Here is a 16,447-nt window from a genome sequence, read left to right on the forward strand (position 1 = left end):
TTTCCAAGTTTTAGTCATTTTTTCCACAGAAATGAGATATTGCAAATATTGCACGGGACATAGATGCACTAAAAAACTATTAATTCATCTGAAGTTCATACTGTATTTTATCCGGCAACCCTAACCACGAGTTAACCAAAACTTTACCAAGTCTGTACAGTTCTTTTGCCAACACGGTATCTCTTAAATCTGTTCCTTAGCTTCATCTTTCCCTAGATAATAAATATCATATTAAGCGCTGTTTCTATTGCACGACTATTCTTCATATTTACCACTGGAGGGCGCACAGAACTCGTAGTATACTAGATAAGAGGTCATGAAGAAACCACCTGAGCGTTTCTGCATCTCAACCACAAGAGGCCAGTACAGGAACCTCAGATTTTGCAACCAGACTGTTTACTCGCTCCCTAAGCAGCCATGCGCAGGCGCGAAACTCCTCCCCAGGCCAGACCCGGCCTGCGCATGCGTTCAAGTGAGCGCGCAGACGCTATTGGTAAGACTCGCGGGAAAAGAAAGGGTGAGCGCGGCTGGAAGCGCGCATGCGCTGTGGCTAATGCCGTAGGCTCCTTCAGGGCTGAGCCATCCCGCGTGTCTTGCGCTCGGTGGAAATGCCCAGCCGAGGGACGCGACCAGAGGACAGCTCTGTGCTGATCCCCACCGACAATTCGACCCCACACAAGGGGGATCTAAGCAGCAAGGTGAGTGTGAGACGCGACGAAAAGGCTCCTGGACTCGGGACCGGGCGCCACTGGACCCTGAAGGTGGTCCGCAGCGGGCAGCGTGGGGCCTGCCCGGGCCTCGGCTTTGCCCTGCTACTTTGCTCTTTTTATTCATAGCACTTGACAGCCACAGTTAGTCCTTTTATTTTCCGAAAACAGTTGCGAAAAGGGAGATCTTGAAATTTGTCCCGAGACGACCCAGGTGGCAGTGGGGCGGAGTTTTGGTTGGGTGTTTTCCTCCCTAGTCTTTTTAAACTTTTGGAAATACCGCCCACCCCAAATCTGTTCCATCAAAGATATTCTCCATCCAGTTAACCATGCCAGCAACCCGGGGTCCATCCTTGACCCCCATCATGGAAGCCTATCAGTTCTACCTTTGAAGCTCATTTCAAATATGTCCCTTTATCACCGTGAACACTCTTACCACCCCAAATAAGCCACTGTCATCTGCTATCGGGACCCCTGCCCCCGGCAAGGCCTTCCTAAGCGGTCTCTCCTCATCCACCTGTTAGCTGCTGCTTCTCCGTTAACCAGAGCAATGGTCCTAAAACACGCATTGGGTTGTCACTCATACCAAACTGGGGGAGAGAGGAAGCCAATATAATATAAGCCTTAACTGCCATAAACAAACAACCTTTAAAGATAAATGGGGGTGGGGAGGGTTATAGCCCTTCAGGTATTACATGTCCTAGATTCTACTTTGGTTCTGTCCCAAACTTACAATGACATCTTGGGCAAGTCTCTTTAATCTTTCTGTATCAGTTACCTTCTTTGAAGTAAAGTGAAATGTACACCTGTCATTCCTGAAATGGGAAAGCCCTGTATAAATGTTAAGTCTCAAAGAATGTTTACAAATTTGGCCTTGGAATTCAACCTCATTACTACAGCTCTGCCAACGGGGGAGACAGAAAGGTGCACACTCATGGGGATTGGGGGTGAATTTTCAAAAGACACACAGCCCATTCTGATTACCACCATAGCAAGCCACTTACGCATACTGGTGGTTACAGATCCCTGAGGTGTGTGTGAGGTAGCATAAATATGATAAAAGCTGCTTTTAGAGGCTCTTGTGATACTATGTAATCAGTCATGTTCACAAAATAAATAGAGTTAAAAAGAAACTTAGTTTTCACTTAGTTGAGCCCTCCCCTACAAATAAATGAAGCCCAGGCCAGCATGGTGGCCCAGGCCTGTAGTCCCAGCTACTCGGAGGCTAAGGTGTGAGAATCGCCTGAGCCCGGGAAGATCAAAGCTGCAGTGAGCCGTGATCGCACCACTGCACTCCAGCCTGGGTAACAGAGCAAGACCCTGTTTCAAAAAAAAAAAAAAGCCCAGTTCAACAGTGCCAGCTCTATGCTAGTCATTGAGATAAAAAGAGGGAAAAATACAAAGATGGAACATGATAGGTCTTACTGTCCCCAAATAGGGCATTGCTTGATTCGAATGTTTGACTGCAGCACTTAGTACATAAAATCATGAAAATATTGAAAAAAGTAACCCACCCCTCATTCAATTTGCTTTTTTTTAAATCTAAATCACAACTTAATTTTCAATCTAAATCACAACTTAATTCCTTTTGGTGTATATCATATATATATTTTTTAATTTATTTATTTATTTATTTTTTTGAGACGGAGTTTCACTCTTGTTGCCCAGGCTAGAGTGCAGTGGTGCAATCTTGGCTCACTGCAGCCTCCGCCTCCCGGGTTCAAGCAGTTCTCCTGCCTCAGCCTCCCGAATAGCTGGGATTACAGGCATGTGCCACTATGCTTGGCTAATTTTGTATTTTTAGTAGAGATGGGGTGTCTGCATGTTGGTCAGGCTGGTCTCGAACTCCCGACTTCAGGTGATCCGCCCGCCTTGGCCTCCCGAAGTGCTGGGATTACAGGCATGAGCCACCGCACCCAGCCTGGTGTATATCATATATTTTTAACAAAAGGTATAAACCTTGTTTAGTAACTGTAGTCCTTGGCATGATTGCTGGTTATGAACACGAAAATCCCTGTCTGGTCTTAATGGGTTACCTAACATTTTGCAAGTCTAATCACTGTTTTTTCTCCTCCAGCTTTTCCTGAACTGTACCCCCACACAGACTCCTGTTGAAAATGATCCGTATATTCACGAACTGCCCGTTTGGAAAACCAGTACATCATAGCCCCTTATCCCATCTCTAATTTTAAAACAACCCCTTAAGGGATTTTCATTGAGCATACTTTGAAAACATCTGACTTAAGGAGTTTTTCTTTATTTCAATAGATTAAAGAACAAAAAATTGTGGTGGATGAACTTTCTAACCTTAAGAAGAATAGGGTGAGTTATTATAGGAATTCTGAATAATATGTGGGAGGTTTATTTATGTTAACTATATATTAAAGTTATAAGAAGTATATATAAGATTTAATCATACTTTAATAAAATGTATAGTATTTCAGCATCTTTTAAAATTGCAAGTGTCTAGATTCTTTTTTTAAATGGATAGATCTCATAGCTGAAGATGTCTTTTTTCTATCATATGCCATTCACATTGCCTTTGCAACAAATGATACTAGTTGTATTTTGGTATCTTGGAGCTATAATCACTAATGATGTTTTATACCTGAATTTGATGTTTTCTTTTGATATAAACGAACTTTATATTGAGATGAGAAGAAACTTTTCTTTTAAATGAATGTGGATAATTATTGAACAAAAAAGGATACATTGCTTCCCCTCCCTCCAAAAAATTTTTACATAGATTTTCCTAAATGTGTAACATGGTTATTTAATGCCATTTCCATTAATATGTTATAAACAAGTAAGCTACTGCTTTGTGTATAGTTATAGTGTCAAATTGCATTTTAACATTCAGGAAGAAATGAGTTTGAGCTCTTAAAAGCTTTGTAAAGATTATGTAATAACTGGCTGGTTAGATATTTCTGATATTGTCACTTATGGAATATTAGAAGTTGAGGCACATACAAAAATTAGCCAGGCGTGTGCCTGTAATCCCAGCTACTCAGGAGGCCGAGGCACAAGAATCGCTTGAACCTGGGAGGCAGAGGTTGCCGTGAGCCGAGCACACCACTGCACTCCAGCCTAGGCGACAGAGCAGGACCCCTTCTCAAAAAAAAAAAAAGAAGTTGAGGCAGAATTAATACAGACTTTCTCTAGAGGGCAAATTGGCAAAAAGTCTCAACAACTCAAAACTATAACACTTTGACCCAGCAGTTCCATTTGTAGTAGTTGATACTTAGGAGAGAATCATGGTAGTGCACAAAGATTTAGTTACAAAGATAATCATCACAACCTTGATTGACAATAGCAAAGAGATGGTAACACCTTAAATGTCTAGTATTTGAAGCTGAGCAAATAAACTGTAATATATTATATCTATATAGCAGTAGGTATAATTTGGTCACCATAGCTTGCTTTGGCATTTTGCTGTTCTTGTAAAAGAACACTTACTGATAAGAAAAAGTATTCTCAATATATTGCTCATTGATAAAAGAAAAGCATAAATCTGCAGGTACAGTAAGAACCTTTTTTGTTAAAATGGAGAGAAAATAGTTTCATTTCAGTAGTAGCAATTTCTGGTAGTTGGGCAGTGGGTGACTTTTATTTGTCTTTTTGCTTTCTGTATTTGCTAAAGTATTGTACTGAATATATTTTCAAGAATTAGTGATAATAGGGTTTAAGGATTTTAATATCTACTTTTTAGATCAAAATTTGATATTAGCCTAAATTATGTTTTCCAGAAAGTATATAGGCAACAACAGAACAGCAATATATTCTTTCTTGCAGACCGAACAGAAATGCTGTCTGAGAGCAAGAGTAAGTTTTTTCTTTTTTGGGGTTTTTGGGGGGTGCCTAAATTATACTCATCTGAATGTTAAAATATATATCTAAAGATTAATGCAGCAGTTTGATTTTCTTCAAATTAGGCTTCCGAAGATGAGTCAACAGTTATATATATATATATATATATATATATTATAAATGTTTTAGAAAGCAATAGTTATTAACATGTGCTTTAGAGTTTTAAACAGGTCTAAGTATGACAAACCATTACCACTTTCTACCTTTGTGACTTTGGGTGAAATACTTTAAGCCTCCAAGGTAGTGTGGGATCTAAATAAGATGCTATGTTAAAAGTGCTTAGCCAAGTGCTTGGGCCAAAATCAGCACTCGGCAAAACAGAAGCTATTTTTCTAAAAGATAAACGTTCTTTATTAGTAGCCTGTTGTTAATTATCATTGGTACTGGCACAGTGTGTGTGTTTATATGGTTTGATTTTGGTAAACAGCTTGTGTTGCCCTCTGAATTGCTAGGTAAAAGTCCAAGAATTTTTATGTTATTTAATATTTATTCTCCTTCCCTGCAACAGATATATTGGATGAACTGAAAAAAGAATACCAAGAAATAGAAAACTTAGACAAGACCAAAATCAAGAAATAGTCAACCTGATTTCACATAACAATGTGTGGCATTTGTTGTTCTGTAAACTTTTCTGCTGAGCATTTCAGTCAAGATTTAAAAGAGGACTTACTATATAATCTTAAACAGCGGGGACCCAATAGTAGTAAACAATTGTTAAAGTCTGATGTTAACTACCAGTGTTTATTTTCTGCTCACGTCCTACACTTGAGGGGTGTTTTGACTACCCAGCCTGTGGAAGATGAAAGAGGCAATGTGTTTCTATGGAATGGAGAAATTTTTAGTGGAATAAAGGTTGAAGCTGGAGAGAATGACACTCAAATTTTGTTTAAGTATCTTTCCTCCTGTAAGAATGAATCTGAGATTTTGTCACTCTTCTCAGAAGTACAAGGTCCCTGGTCATTTATATATTATCAAGCATCTAGTCATTATTTATGGTTTGGTAGGGATTTTTTTGGTCGCCGTAGCTTGCTTTGGCATTTTAGTAATTTGGGCAAGAGTTTCTGCCTCTCTTCAGTTGGCACCCAAACATCGGGATTGGCAAATCAGTGGCAAGAAGTTCCAGCATCTGGACTTTTCAGAATTGATCTTAAGTCTACTGTCATTTCCAGATGCATTATTTTACAACTGTATCCTTGGAAATATATTTCTAGGGAGAATATTATTGAAGAAAATGTTAATAGCCTGAGTCAAATTTCAGCAGACTTACCAGCATTTGTATCAGTGGTAGCAAATGAAGCCAAACTGTATCTTGAAAAACCTGTTGTTCCTTTAAATATGATGTTGCCACAAGCTGCATTGGAGACTCATTGCAGTAATATTTCCAATGTGCCACCTACAAGAGAGATACTTCAAGTCTTTCTTACTGATGTACACATGAAGGAAGTAATTCAGCAGTTCATTGATGTCCTGAGTGTAGCAGTCAAGAAACGTGTCTTGTGTTTACCTAGGGATGAAAACTTGACAGCAAATGAAGTTTTGAAAACGTGTGATAGGAAAGCAAATGTTGCAATCCTGTTTTCTGGGGGCATTGATTCCATGGTTATTGCAACCCTTGCTGACCGTCATATTCCTTTAGATGAACCAATTGATCTTCTTAATGTAGCTTTCATAGCTGAAGAAAAGACCATGCCAACTACCTTTAACAGAGAAGGGAATAAACAGAAAAATAAATGTGAAATACCTTCAGAAGAATTCTCTAAAGATGTTGCTGCTGCTGCTGCTGACAGTCCTAATAAACATGTCAGTGTACCAGATCGAATCACAGGAAGGGCGGGACTAAAGGAACTACAAGCTGTTAGCCCTTCCCGAATTTGGAATTTTGTTGAAATTAATGTTTCTATGGAAGAACTGCAGAAATTAAGAAGAACTCGAATATGTCACTTAATTCGGCCATTGGATACAGTTTTGGATGATAGCATTGGCTGTGCAGTCTGGTTTGCTTCTAGAGGAATTGGTTGGTTAGTGGCCCAGGAAGGAGTGAAATCCTATCAGAGCAATGCAAAGGTATGAAACAGTGTTTCTTCTCCTGAGAATTCCTGAGACCTATTTTTGACCCTTAAAGCTTTTAGCATTTTGATTGTAAGAATATAGCATATTTTAGGTGCATTTATCTTATTTTCTTTACTGTGTAGTTGATAACATTTTTATACGGATTTCTTTAAACCTCATAGGTAGTTCTCACTGGAATTGGTGCAGATGAGCAACTTGCAGGTTATTCTCGTCATCGTGTCCGCTTTCAGTCACATGGGCTGGAAGGATTGAATAAGGAAATAATGATGGAACTGGGTCGAATTTCTTCTAGAAATCTTGGTCGTGATGACAGAGTTATTGGTGATCATGGAAAAGAAGCAAGGTAATTCTAATCATTTGAGTGTTCTTACGGTATTTTTATAAAAACAGCAGAGTGTAAATGGAGACTTTAAAGTTTGTTTTCTCTTTGGAGACTGTTCACATGAATAAGAGCAGCAATAATAGCTTGGCTTTGTATTGTAAACAAAGTCAGAAACAGAGCTGGGAAGAGCCAGGAGAACATTTATTTTCTAGAACTCATTCTCTAAGAAATGTCTTTTCAGCAATTTTCAAAGGTAACATAATGACAGGATTGTTTTTAAGACTATAGTGAAAAATACTGTCAAAGTAGGCCAGGCATGGTGGCTCACACCTGTCTTCCTAGCACTTTGGGAGGCCAAGGCGGGTGGATCACCTGAGGACAGGAGTTCAAGACCAGCCTGGTAAACATGATGAAACCCCACCTCTACTAAAAATACAAAAAAATTAGCTGATCGTGGTGCTGCATGCCTGTAGTTCCAGCTACTCGCGAGGCTGAGAATGGCTGAACCCGGGAGGTGGAGGTTGCAGTGAGCCCAGATCGCGCCACTGCACTCCAGCCTGGGAGACAGTGCGAGACTCTGTTTCCACAAAAAAGACTGTCAGAGTAAAACTGAGATAGTGAAATACTAAGAGAAGGTATTTAGAGGGTTTTGTTCAGCTTTTAATGTTTGCTTTCCTCCCAGTAAGGGCATAAGCCCCACCTGCAAGCCTTCTCCTCCAGTGTTATAGGAACTGGCTTTGTCTCTATAGACATTTCTGTATGTACAGATCCATGCTGATTTGAAGGTAGTCCTTACACTGGATATTCCTCTGCCATGTTTTTTGAACACAATTTAGTTACATATTGCAGATTACCTAAAACCTTCAAAGAAACCAAGGCACTTTCATGTATGTATTCTTGCTTTTCAGGTTTATTTTTACCTATATCATATTTCTGAAGGTAGTGAACAAGTACAGTATTTGAATAAAACTTTCTAAAACATTAAGTAAGGATAAAGGAAGATGTGACATTTAGTTATAAAGAGCAAAATTTCATTCAAGTAGGCTAATTGATTAAGTGGTAGTTTATTACAAGGGTGCAAGCATCCAAGAACAGGAAGTCCAAGTAAGCTTCATGAGAATTAAACATACTACACTTTCTCTCCCTCTCTCTCTCTCTCTCTCTGACTTCATTGTTTCTTGTCTCTACTTCAGTCTTTTCCTCTTTCCACTGACTTGTAGTTGCCTTTACACAGTTGTCTTTCTTAAGTTTCTGGTCCTAGCCCACGTAAAAGTTTGGCTGCTATGTCATTATTCTGTCATAATTTTCAAGATTTCACTATAAACTGATAACTAATGCCATAATAAAGTCCGTAAACTGTTAAACTGTTTTCTCTTTGAAGGACATGAGAGAGCTAGAAATTCCGTCTGTTATTTCAGCTAGGTCATAGAGAAAGGAATTTGTCTAGTAAAAGCCCTTACTTATGAAAGTATTATATTATGCTCAAATAAAAATGCATATGAAGAATGTTTAAAGCAGCTAATACAGAATTGTGATATAACAAATATAGTGGCTAGATCTAAATAATTTATTACGTATCTTGACATACATATTAACAGTAGTGTGTTGATTTAATTCTCTAGTTAAATTTGCTTTTGCAACTCATTCATTTTTATGTAATATTCCAGATAACAAATGTCTTTGTCCTTTGCAATCTCTTAACCTAGAATAGGATGTAATAAAATGGAAATACTAGTGTAACTGTATTGCATTTTGAGATGTGGGATGGTGGGTGTTAAAGTATTTTTTAAACAGAAAAAGAACATAATTTTGTAGAAATTGGGGAAGGAAAAGGGCAGAAAGGTTTTTTTTAATCGAATATTTTGTTTCTAGGTCATCCCAGAATTTAGGGAAAAAAAATCTAATATTTTGTTTTGTTACAGTAATTTATCACCATTTAATTGGTTTAAGTATAATTAAACAACTTTGATTAACAAAATTTTACCATAAGTGTTTTGCAGGTTCAGGGCTGTGGAGCCCTTCTATATTGGTTCCATATCCCTAAAGTGTCATTTCTTTAGACGTGATAAAGATCAGACACAGATTGAATAGTTAGTTAAGATCATGCTCGTAGGCTAGGTGCGGTGGCTCACTCCTGTATTCCCAGCACTTTGGGAGGCCAAAGCAGGTGGGTCACTTGAGTTCAGGAGTCCGAGACCAGCCTGGGCAATGTGGCGAAATCTCATCTCTACCAACAAATACAAAGATTAGCTGGGTGTGGTAGTGCTCGCCTAGGCAAAAAAAAAAAAAAAATCATGTTTGTTTTCAAGGCCTCCACAAAGATACCTTGTAAAACAATTTGAAATTATTTCTGGACACAATAAACCTAATTTGTTTATTGAGATTTAGACTATTTTGTAGTATATGTATTAAAATTAGTCATATGTTATGAAACACTTAATTTGATTAAATTTTAGCTATAAAACTGTATAAATCAAAGCAGGTTGATTTTATTTTTACATAGTGGTTATATTATCTGTCTGTTTATTTTAGATTTCCTTTCCTGGATGAAAATGTTGTCTCCTTTCTAAATTCTCTGCCGATTTGGGAAAAAGCAAACTTGACTTTACCCCGAGGAATTGGTGAAAAACTACTTTTACGCCTTGCAGCTGTGGAACTTGGTCTTACAGCCTCTGCTCTTCTGCCCAAACGGGCCATGCAGTTTGGATCAAGAATTGCAAAAATGGAAAAAATTAATGAAAAGGCATCTGATAAATGTGGACGGCTCCAAATCATGTCCTTAGAAAATCTTTCTATTGAAAAGGAGACTAAATTGTAATGTGATTCACAATGTAACAATATAAAAATAAGTTTTTATATAATTATATAAAAGTAAGATACTCTGCTGCTTTACTATTGTATAATATAGTAGTTTTAAAGTTCATTTGGTTGAATTTTCATTTTTTCCTGTCACAGAGCTTCTAAAACCATGGAATTTCCTTAGTGATAGGGAGTATCTTTTGTTATTCATAATAAGCCCCTTTTGATCACACCTGAGTTTATGCTAATGCGGTGACTTAGGGTGAGGTCTCTAAATAGCCTTTAACACCTGCAGCTTGGGAGGCCAAGGCAGAGGGATCTCTTGAGTCCAGGAGTTTGAGAACAGCCTGGGCAACATGATGAAACCTCATCTCTACCAAAAAAAAAAAAAGTACAGAAAATTAGCTGGGCATGGAAGCATGTGCCTCCCTACTCAAGAGTCTGAGGTGGGAGGATCACTTGAGCCCAGGAAGTTGAAGCTGCAGTGAGGCTAGGATCATACCACTGCACTCCAGCCTGGGTGACAGTGAGACCCTGTCTCTAAAAATAAAAATAAAAACAAAAACAAAAATCAAGTGATTAGAAGAGTTGGAATTTCATCCCCACCCACCAACCTCTGGGAGGGAGAGTGGTGCTGAAAATTAAGGTCTATTAAACTCTATAAAGACTCTTGAACAAGATTTGATGAGCCTCTGGTTTGGTGAACATGTGGAGGTGCTGGGAGTGTGGTATGCCCAGAGAGGACAAGGAAGCTCCCTCTCACCTTAATTTTTTTTAATACTTTGCCTTATGCATCTCTTCAATTTGGCTGTGCCTGAGATGTATCCTATATAATAAGCCAGTAAACATAAGTATTTCTATGAGTGCTGTGAGCCATTCTAGCAAATTATCGAACCTGAATAGGGGGTCATGAAAACCCCCAGTTTATGTAGCTGGTCAATCAGAAGTACCAGAGATCCAGACTTGAAATTGCCATCTAAAGCAGAGATACCTTATGGCACTGAGCCCTTAAATGGAAGGATCTGACACTAACTCCAGGTAGATAGAGGCAGGATTAAACTGTAGGATACCCAGCTGGTATTCAGAGAGCTGGAGAATTGCTTGGTAATTCTCCACACATCTGGTGGAAAAAATCCACACATCTGGTGTCAGAAGTGTGTGAGAGTGAAGAGAAACAGTTTGTTTTCCCAGACTCACTCTCTTTGATCGCTCCATCCAGAAATGATTCAGTTCCCTCTCTTCAGGGACCATGGTTTAGACAGGGTCCTGTTTCATGGATAAAAGAACTACAGGTTTAAAGCAGCTAAACAATTTGCTTGAGGTTCATCCTCCTGAACAGTACTTGTTACTTCTATTACATCTTTTTAGGCAGCTCATTTTCCCACCCCAGTAACTTTTAAAGACTACAGTTGACCCCTGAACAACACATTTGAACTGTGCAGTTCCACTTATATGTGGATTTTCTTCTGCCTCTGCCACCCCTGAGACAGCCCCTTCTCCTCCTCAGCCCACTCAACCTGAAGACAAGAATAAATACGTCTTCCTCTACTTACTATGTCTTGCCTCTCATCCACAGTCACTCTCTCCATCTTTTTGTCTATTTACTCCAACCTAACATCCACCCACATTACTCAACTGTTAACTGCCATACCAGTGTCACTGTGAAATCTGTCCATTAGGATCGACACCGTTTCTGGATCTGGCCACCCTTTGATTCTTTAATCGCAGTAGCAAATAAATTTTAGGATCCTGACAAACAGGTCAGTAACCTGGCAAAGGCTTTCACATGCCCCTAATTTATTCCCTGGAAGATGCAATGTTCAACCAAAATTTAGATACTGCCTACATAGCTTTCATCCCTCAATCTGAAAGCAGACAACTTCAAGTGTCTGTGTGGGCCTGAGCACTAAATTGACATTGCTTATATTGGGAGTAGATGAACTTAAGAGGTTTGCCCCACGGCCTAGAATTGAATATTATAACACCAATATAGTTTAATACTGAAAATAGCTATAACTTATATAATGCTATATTCCAGGTGCTACTTTATGAGATTTAAATGTATTAATCAGTCAAACTTTTATAAGGAATTTCCAGGTCATCTGCTCCACCAGAATACTGAGAGAGACAGAGAGAGGATACACATGCATGTGTGTGAACCCCAAGAGGGCCTGGGCATTTACAACCTTCTGCTATTCAATCCCATTAGCTCTGGGATGGAGTTCTGTGTTGATCCTTTAAAAAATGAGGCATCTGTTTCCGAAGATTTGAGACACATGGAACAAACCATTTGGCTACCCGGGGGGAAAACAATCCTTGAAGTAGGAGAATGTACATATATGGTTCATATTTCTTAAGTGCAAACATGCAAATCTTTGTAAAAAAAAAAGCCCTGGAATAGTCCTCATAAATTTATTAATATTTATTTCCATAGTAGCTAAAATAATGACATGGTTACTGGAAGAGAAATTCTGCCCCAAACAGTCACCAAGAACTTCCAAGCTGCTACATTCAGTGGAATTTTGTTCTCATCTCCCCTGACCGAGCAGCAGCATCCGATAAAGTTGGCCATTCCTTTTTTTTTTTTTTCCCACACACTTCTTTGGCTTCTGTGACCAATTTTGGTTTTCCTCCTGCCTTCTTGGTTGTTCTTTTATTGTCTTCTTTGCTGACTTCACTCTCTCTACCTGACGTTTAAATGTTAAATTTCTCAGGTCTCTAATCCTTGGTTCTCAACTCCTCATTCTGCACGCTCTCCCTTGGTGATTTCAACCCCACTCCTGGCTTCAATTACTATAAATCTGCCAAAATTTATACATCTAACCCCTACTGCCATTCTTAGCCCAGAACTGTCTATCTAAAGCATATCTCACATCTCAATTTCTCTCACAGGTACTTCAAGGTCAATTAGTACACAACTGAACTCTTAATCTTGCCCTGATATCCTGTTGCTCCTGACAGAAATGCGGTTCTGACTTGGACACAACCTTCTTTTTCAACATATCCCCATTCAATCTGTCACCAACAGGCAACCTCATTATTTTTCAAATCTGTCCACAGTCCCTGAGCCCCACCTCCACTGCCACTACTGTAGGCTAATCCTTTGGGATGAAATTCAAAATCATTACTCAGCAGCCTGCATGATCTGTCCATCGCGCACCTCTGCAGCTCGGTTTGTGCCCACATCTCTCTTGTTCTCTAAGCAGGGTTTTGCTCGGTTTCTCAACCATTTCAACTTTGTTCTCACTTCAATTCTTTCTCTCCTGCTGTTCCCTGTTCCTGAAAAGCTACTTGTCCAGTTCTTTGCTTGGGTAGCTCTTTTTCATCTTCTAGGCTTGGAGGGGAAAAGGGCACTTCCTTAGGCAGCCTTTCCTAGCCCTGGGCTAGGTTAGCTTTCATTCGAGTGCTGTCATTCCATCTAATGTTGGCACACTGTTAAATATAGCTGTGAGATGATCTGTTCAACTGTAAGCTCCTTGGGGTTTCATGTCTGCCCTGTTTTCTAGGGTTTCCAGCTTGTAGCTGGGTGCCTGACTCATAATAGGTGTTCCATAAATGCTTGTTGAATGAAAGAATGATGATGGAGGTGGTATTCCAACTCGGGACTGCCTCAACGCCCGGCGCTGTCTCCTCTGCTACTCTGTTTTGGTGTTTTAGAAGAGGCAGATAGTGAGGGCGGCACAGTGCCCACGGCATGCCGCTGGACTAAGCGCTAAGCGGGCTTGGGAAGATGCGCACGCGGGGGGTTTGAGCCAGCCAAGGGGCCAGGCGCCGCCTGGGGGCGCTGCGGCTGCTGCGGGACGCACCAGGCCTAGTCGCCCGCAGGCTCCGCCCGAGGAGCAGCCCAGCCACCCCAGGGCCCGGAGGACCAACCGCTTCGACCCGCGCCCGGGCGGCGGCAGTGTTGGCCGGCGAGGCGAGGAGGGCCGGGCCGCCACGGTGGGGCGAAAAGCCCTGAAAGTTCCTCTCAGTTCCTTCCGGTGCGCCTCCCGCTCGCCCTTGCGGAGGCCCTGAGGGCGGATTCAAGGCCCCGCGAGAAGCCATCTGAGGCGGCGACGACTGTCCTCAGCCCCACGGGAACGGCGCGGACGCAGCGTCCCTCTCCCGGACAAGAAAACAGCCATTCTAGAGTAGGTTCCTCCCCTTTCCTTGTTTTTTCCCCTTTCCCGTGCCCATGGCTGACGCGAGCTGCTTTTGGACGTGGGTCACGGACTTGACTCTGGACAGACGTGGGTTCTGTTTCTGAAAGGCGTAAAACCTCAGACATGTCCTGCAACCTCCTGGTCTCCGTTTTTGCCTCTATAAAGTGGGCATAACAAGGTCTGACTCACTGACCTGGGGTCTCAGGTGTGGCGCCCAAACCAGCACTTATCAGCATTTCCTGTAACTTTACTAAAACGCATATTTTCTGGCCCCACTACAGCTCATTGAATCAGAAACTCAGTGGTGGCATTCAGCGATTTGTATTTGAACAAGCCCCAGGTGATTTTGATACAAGCTAAATTTTGAGAACCACTATATAATAGAGACCAATCAGATGAAATAAATCAAACCATTATATAGTAAAGAACCTGGCTCAATAAATAGTAGTCGTGGTTATTATTATTTCAGGAATAGACAGGCATTCATTGGCACAGAAATTGAAGGTTAAGCAAATGCTTCTTTCCTTTTCTTTTTCTTTTTTTGAAACAGTGTTTTTCACACTTGTTGCCCAGGCAAGAGTGCAATGGCATGATCTGGGCTCACCGCAACCTCTGCCTCCTGGGTTCAGCCTCCTGTCTCAAGCCCCCCGAGTAGCTGAGATTACAGGCATGTACGACCACGTTTGGCTAATTTTGTATTTTTAGTAGAGACGGAGTTTCTCCATGTTTGTCAGGCTGGTCTCGAACTCCTCACATCAGTTGATCTGCCCGACTCGGCCTCCCAAAGTGCTGGGATTACACGCATGAGCCACTGTGCCCCACCCTTTTCTTTTCTTTCATGCAGGTCAGTATAGTCTTGCTTTAAAAAACTGAAAACAAAATAAATATCCATATGATTTGGATATTTATCCCCTCCAAATCTCATGTTAAAATAGATTCCCCAGTGTTGGAGGTAGGGCTTGGTGCGAGGTGTTTGGATTATGGGGGTGGATCCCTCATGAATGGCTTGGTGCTTTCCTGGCAGAGTGAACTCTACCTCTGAGCTCATGAAAGATCTGATTGTTTAAGAGTAGACACCTCCCCTTTCTCTCTATTGTTCCCTCTCTTACCATGTGACACACTGGCTCCCCTTCCCCTTCCACCATGATTGTAAGCTTGGTCTCACCAGAAGCTGAGCAGATGCTGGTGCCATGCTTGTACAGCCTGCAGAATTGTGAGCCAAATAAACCTCTTTTCTTTATAAATTATGCAGTCTCAGGTATTCCTTTATAGCAACACAAACAGACTAACACGAACATTTACGAAAGAATGCCTCTCCAACAACAAAATAGGTGTGTAACAGTAGCTTCTCACAGATAAACTTAACATTTCTTTTTGACATACATCTTCTTGTCTTTTGACTTCTTTGAAAAGCAGAACATGGTTAATGATAAAGGTTTTATAATTTTAATTATTTTAATTCAAATTTCAGTTTTCATATACTGCAGTTATTTTTAATTTGAAAACTATAATGGTTGACCATGAAAAATTAATCTTGTGTGGGTGAAAGGTACAGATTTATTTCTAGACAAATCCAGTTTCATTGCCATGTCAGATTTTATTGATAATCTTTTCCTTCTTATTCATTGCAGAAGCTTCAAAAAGGACACACTAGATTTAATTAGAAATGTTAAGATTGCCCAAAAAAGGATTACCTAGACTTGAGCAAGTTCAAGATGAAGACACCTACCTGGAAAATTTAGCAATACAAAGAAATGCATCTGCTTTTTTTGAAAAATATGATCGGAGTGAAATACAAGAGTTACTAACTACTGCACTAGTTAGCTGGTTGTCTGCCAAAGAAGATGTGCGCTCTCAAGTGGAACTCCCATGTGGAATTATGAGTCAAATGAATAACGTAGGCTTCTCCACTGCAATCCTACTGACTCCCGTGGACCCTACTGCCCTCTTAGACTATAGAGAGGTCCATCAAATGATAAGAGAGTTGGCTATTGGAATTTATTGCCTAAATCAAATCCCTTCCATCAGTTTAGAAGCTAATTATGATCAGAGTTCTTCTTGTCAATTACCTCCAGCTTATTATGATACCAGAATTGGGCAAATTCTGATCAATATTGACTACATGCTGAAAGCACTATGGCATGGAATATATATGCCCAAAGAAAAACGAGCTAGATTCTCTGAATTGTGGCGTGCCATCATGGACATTGATCCTGATGGAAAACCTCAAACAAATAAAGACATTTTTTCAGAGTTTAGTTCAGCAGGTAAGAGAATTTAACACTTCTTAAATTTTTTTTTTTTGGAACAGAGTCTTACTATGTCACCCAGGGTGGTCACGAACCCCTGAGCTCAAGCCATTCACCCACCTAGGCCTCCCAAAGTGCTAGGATTACAGGCATGAGCCGCTGCACCTGGCCACTTCTTAATTATTTTTATTCAATGCCATTTTTAAAATTTTTAAATTTTATTTCGATAGTTTTTGGGGGAACAGGTGGTTTTTGGTTACATGGCTAAGTTCTTTAGTGGTGATTTCTGAG

At 40.4% G+C, this 16,447-nt stretch overlaps 3 protein-coding genes across 6 annotated transcripts in view; all 3 read left to right on the forward strand.

The window, feature by feature from the left end:
- Positions 1 to 484: 484 nt before the first annotated feature.
- On the forward strand, positions 485 to 5,443 carry ASDURF (ASNSD1 upstream open reading frame). Of its 2 annotated transcripts, none has more exons than XM_024928033.5 (4): positions 485 to 698; positions 2,976 to 3,029; positions 4,500 to 4,529; positions 5,083 to 5,443. In XM_024928033.5, exons 1-4 carry the CDS (start codon positions 609 to 611, stop codon positions 5,098 to 5,100), a joined length of 192 nt encoding a protein of 63 aa, XP_024783801.2. In that variant the 5' UTR covers positions 485 to 608; the 3' UTR covers positions 5,101 to 5,443. The 2 variants fall into 2 exon arrangements, with proteins under 2 accessions (XP_024783801.2, XP_024783800.2); XM_024928032.4 differs by having other exon boundaries at positions 492 to 698; positions 4,454 to 4,529.
- Positions 5,175 to 9,889, forward strand: ASNSD1 (asparagine synthetase domain containing 1). The gene is made up of 3 exons (XM_055108878.1): positions 5,175 to 6,638; positions 6,806 to 6,987; positions 9,499 to 9,889. The coding sequence occupies exons 1-3, from the start codon at positions 5,175 to 5,177 to the stop codon at positions 9,782 to 9,784; spliced, it is 1,932 nt and encodes a 643-aa protein (XP_054964853.1). The 3' UTR covers positions 9,785 to 9,889.
- Positions 9,890 to 10,157: 268 nt separating this feature from the next.
- Positions 10,158 to 16,447, forward strand: part of ANKAR (ankyrin and armadillo repeat containing) — a 75,292-nt gene continuing 69,002 nt past the window's right edge. For 2 of the 3 annotated variants that reach the window (XM_008950582.7, XM_055108873.3), the window contains exons 1-2: positions 10,158 to 13,895; positions 15,539 to 16,174. In XM_008950582.7, the coding sequence (XP_008948830.2) occupies positions 15,574 to 16,174 (601 nt within the window). In that variant the 5' untranslated portion in view covers positions 10,158 to 13,895; positions 15,539 to 15,573. Of the gene's footprint in view, positions 13,896 to 14,457; positions 14,752 to 15,538; positions 16,175 to 16,447 lie in introns of all 3 variants that reach the window. The other variant, XM_063595476.1, reaches the window with a different exon arrangement.

Source organism: Pan paniscus, chromosome 13 (genome assembly GCF_029289425.2).
Source record: "Pan paniscus chromosome 13, NHGRI_mPanPan1-v2.0_pri, whole genome shotgun sequence".
Taxonomy (NCBI): Eukaryota; Metazoa; Chordata; class Mammalia; order Primates; family Hominidae; genus Pan; species Pan paniscus.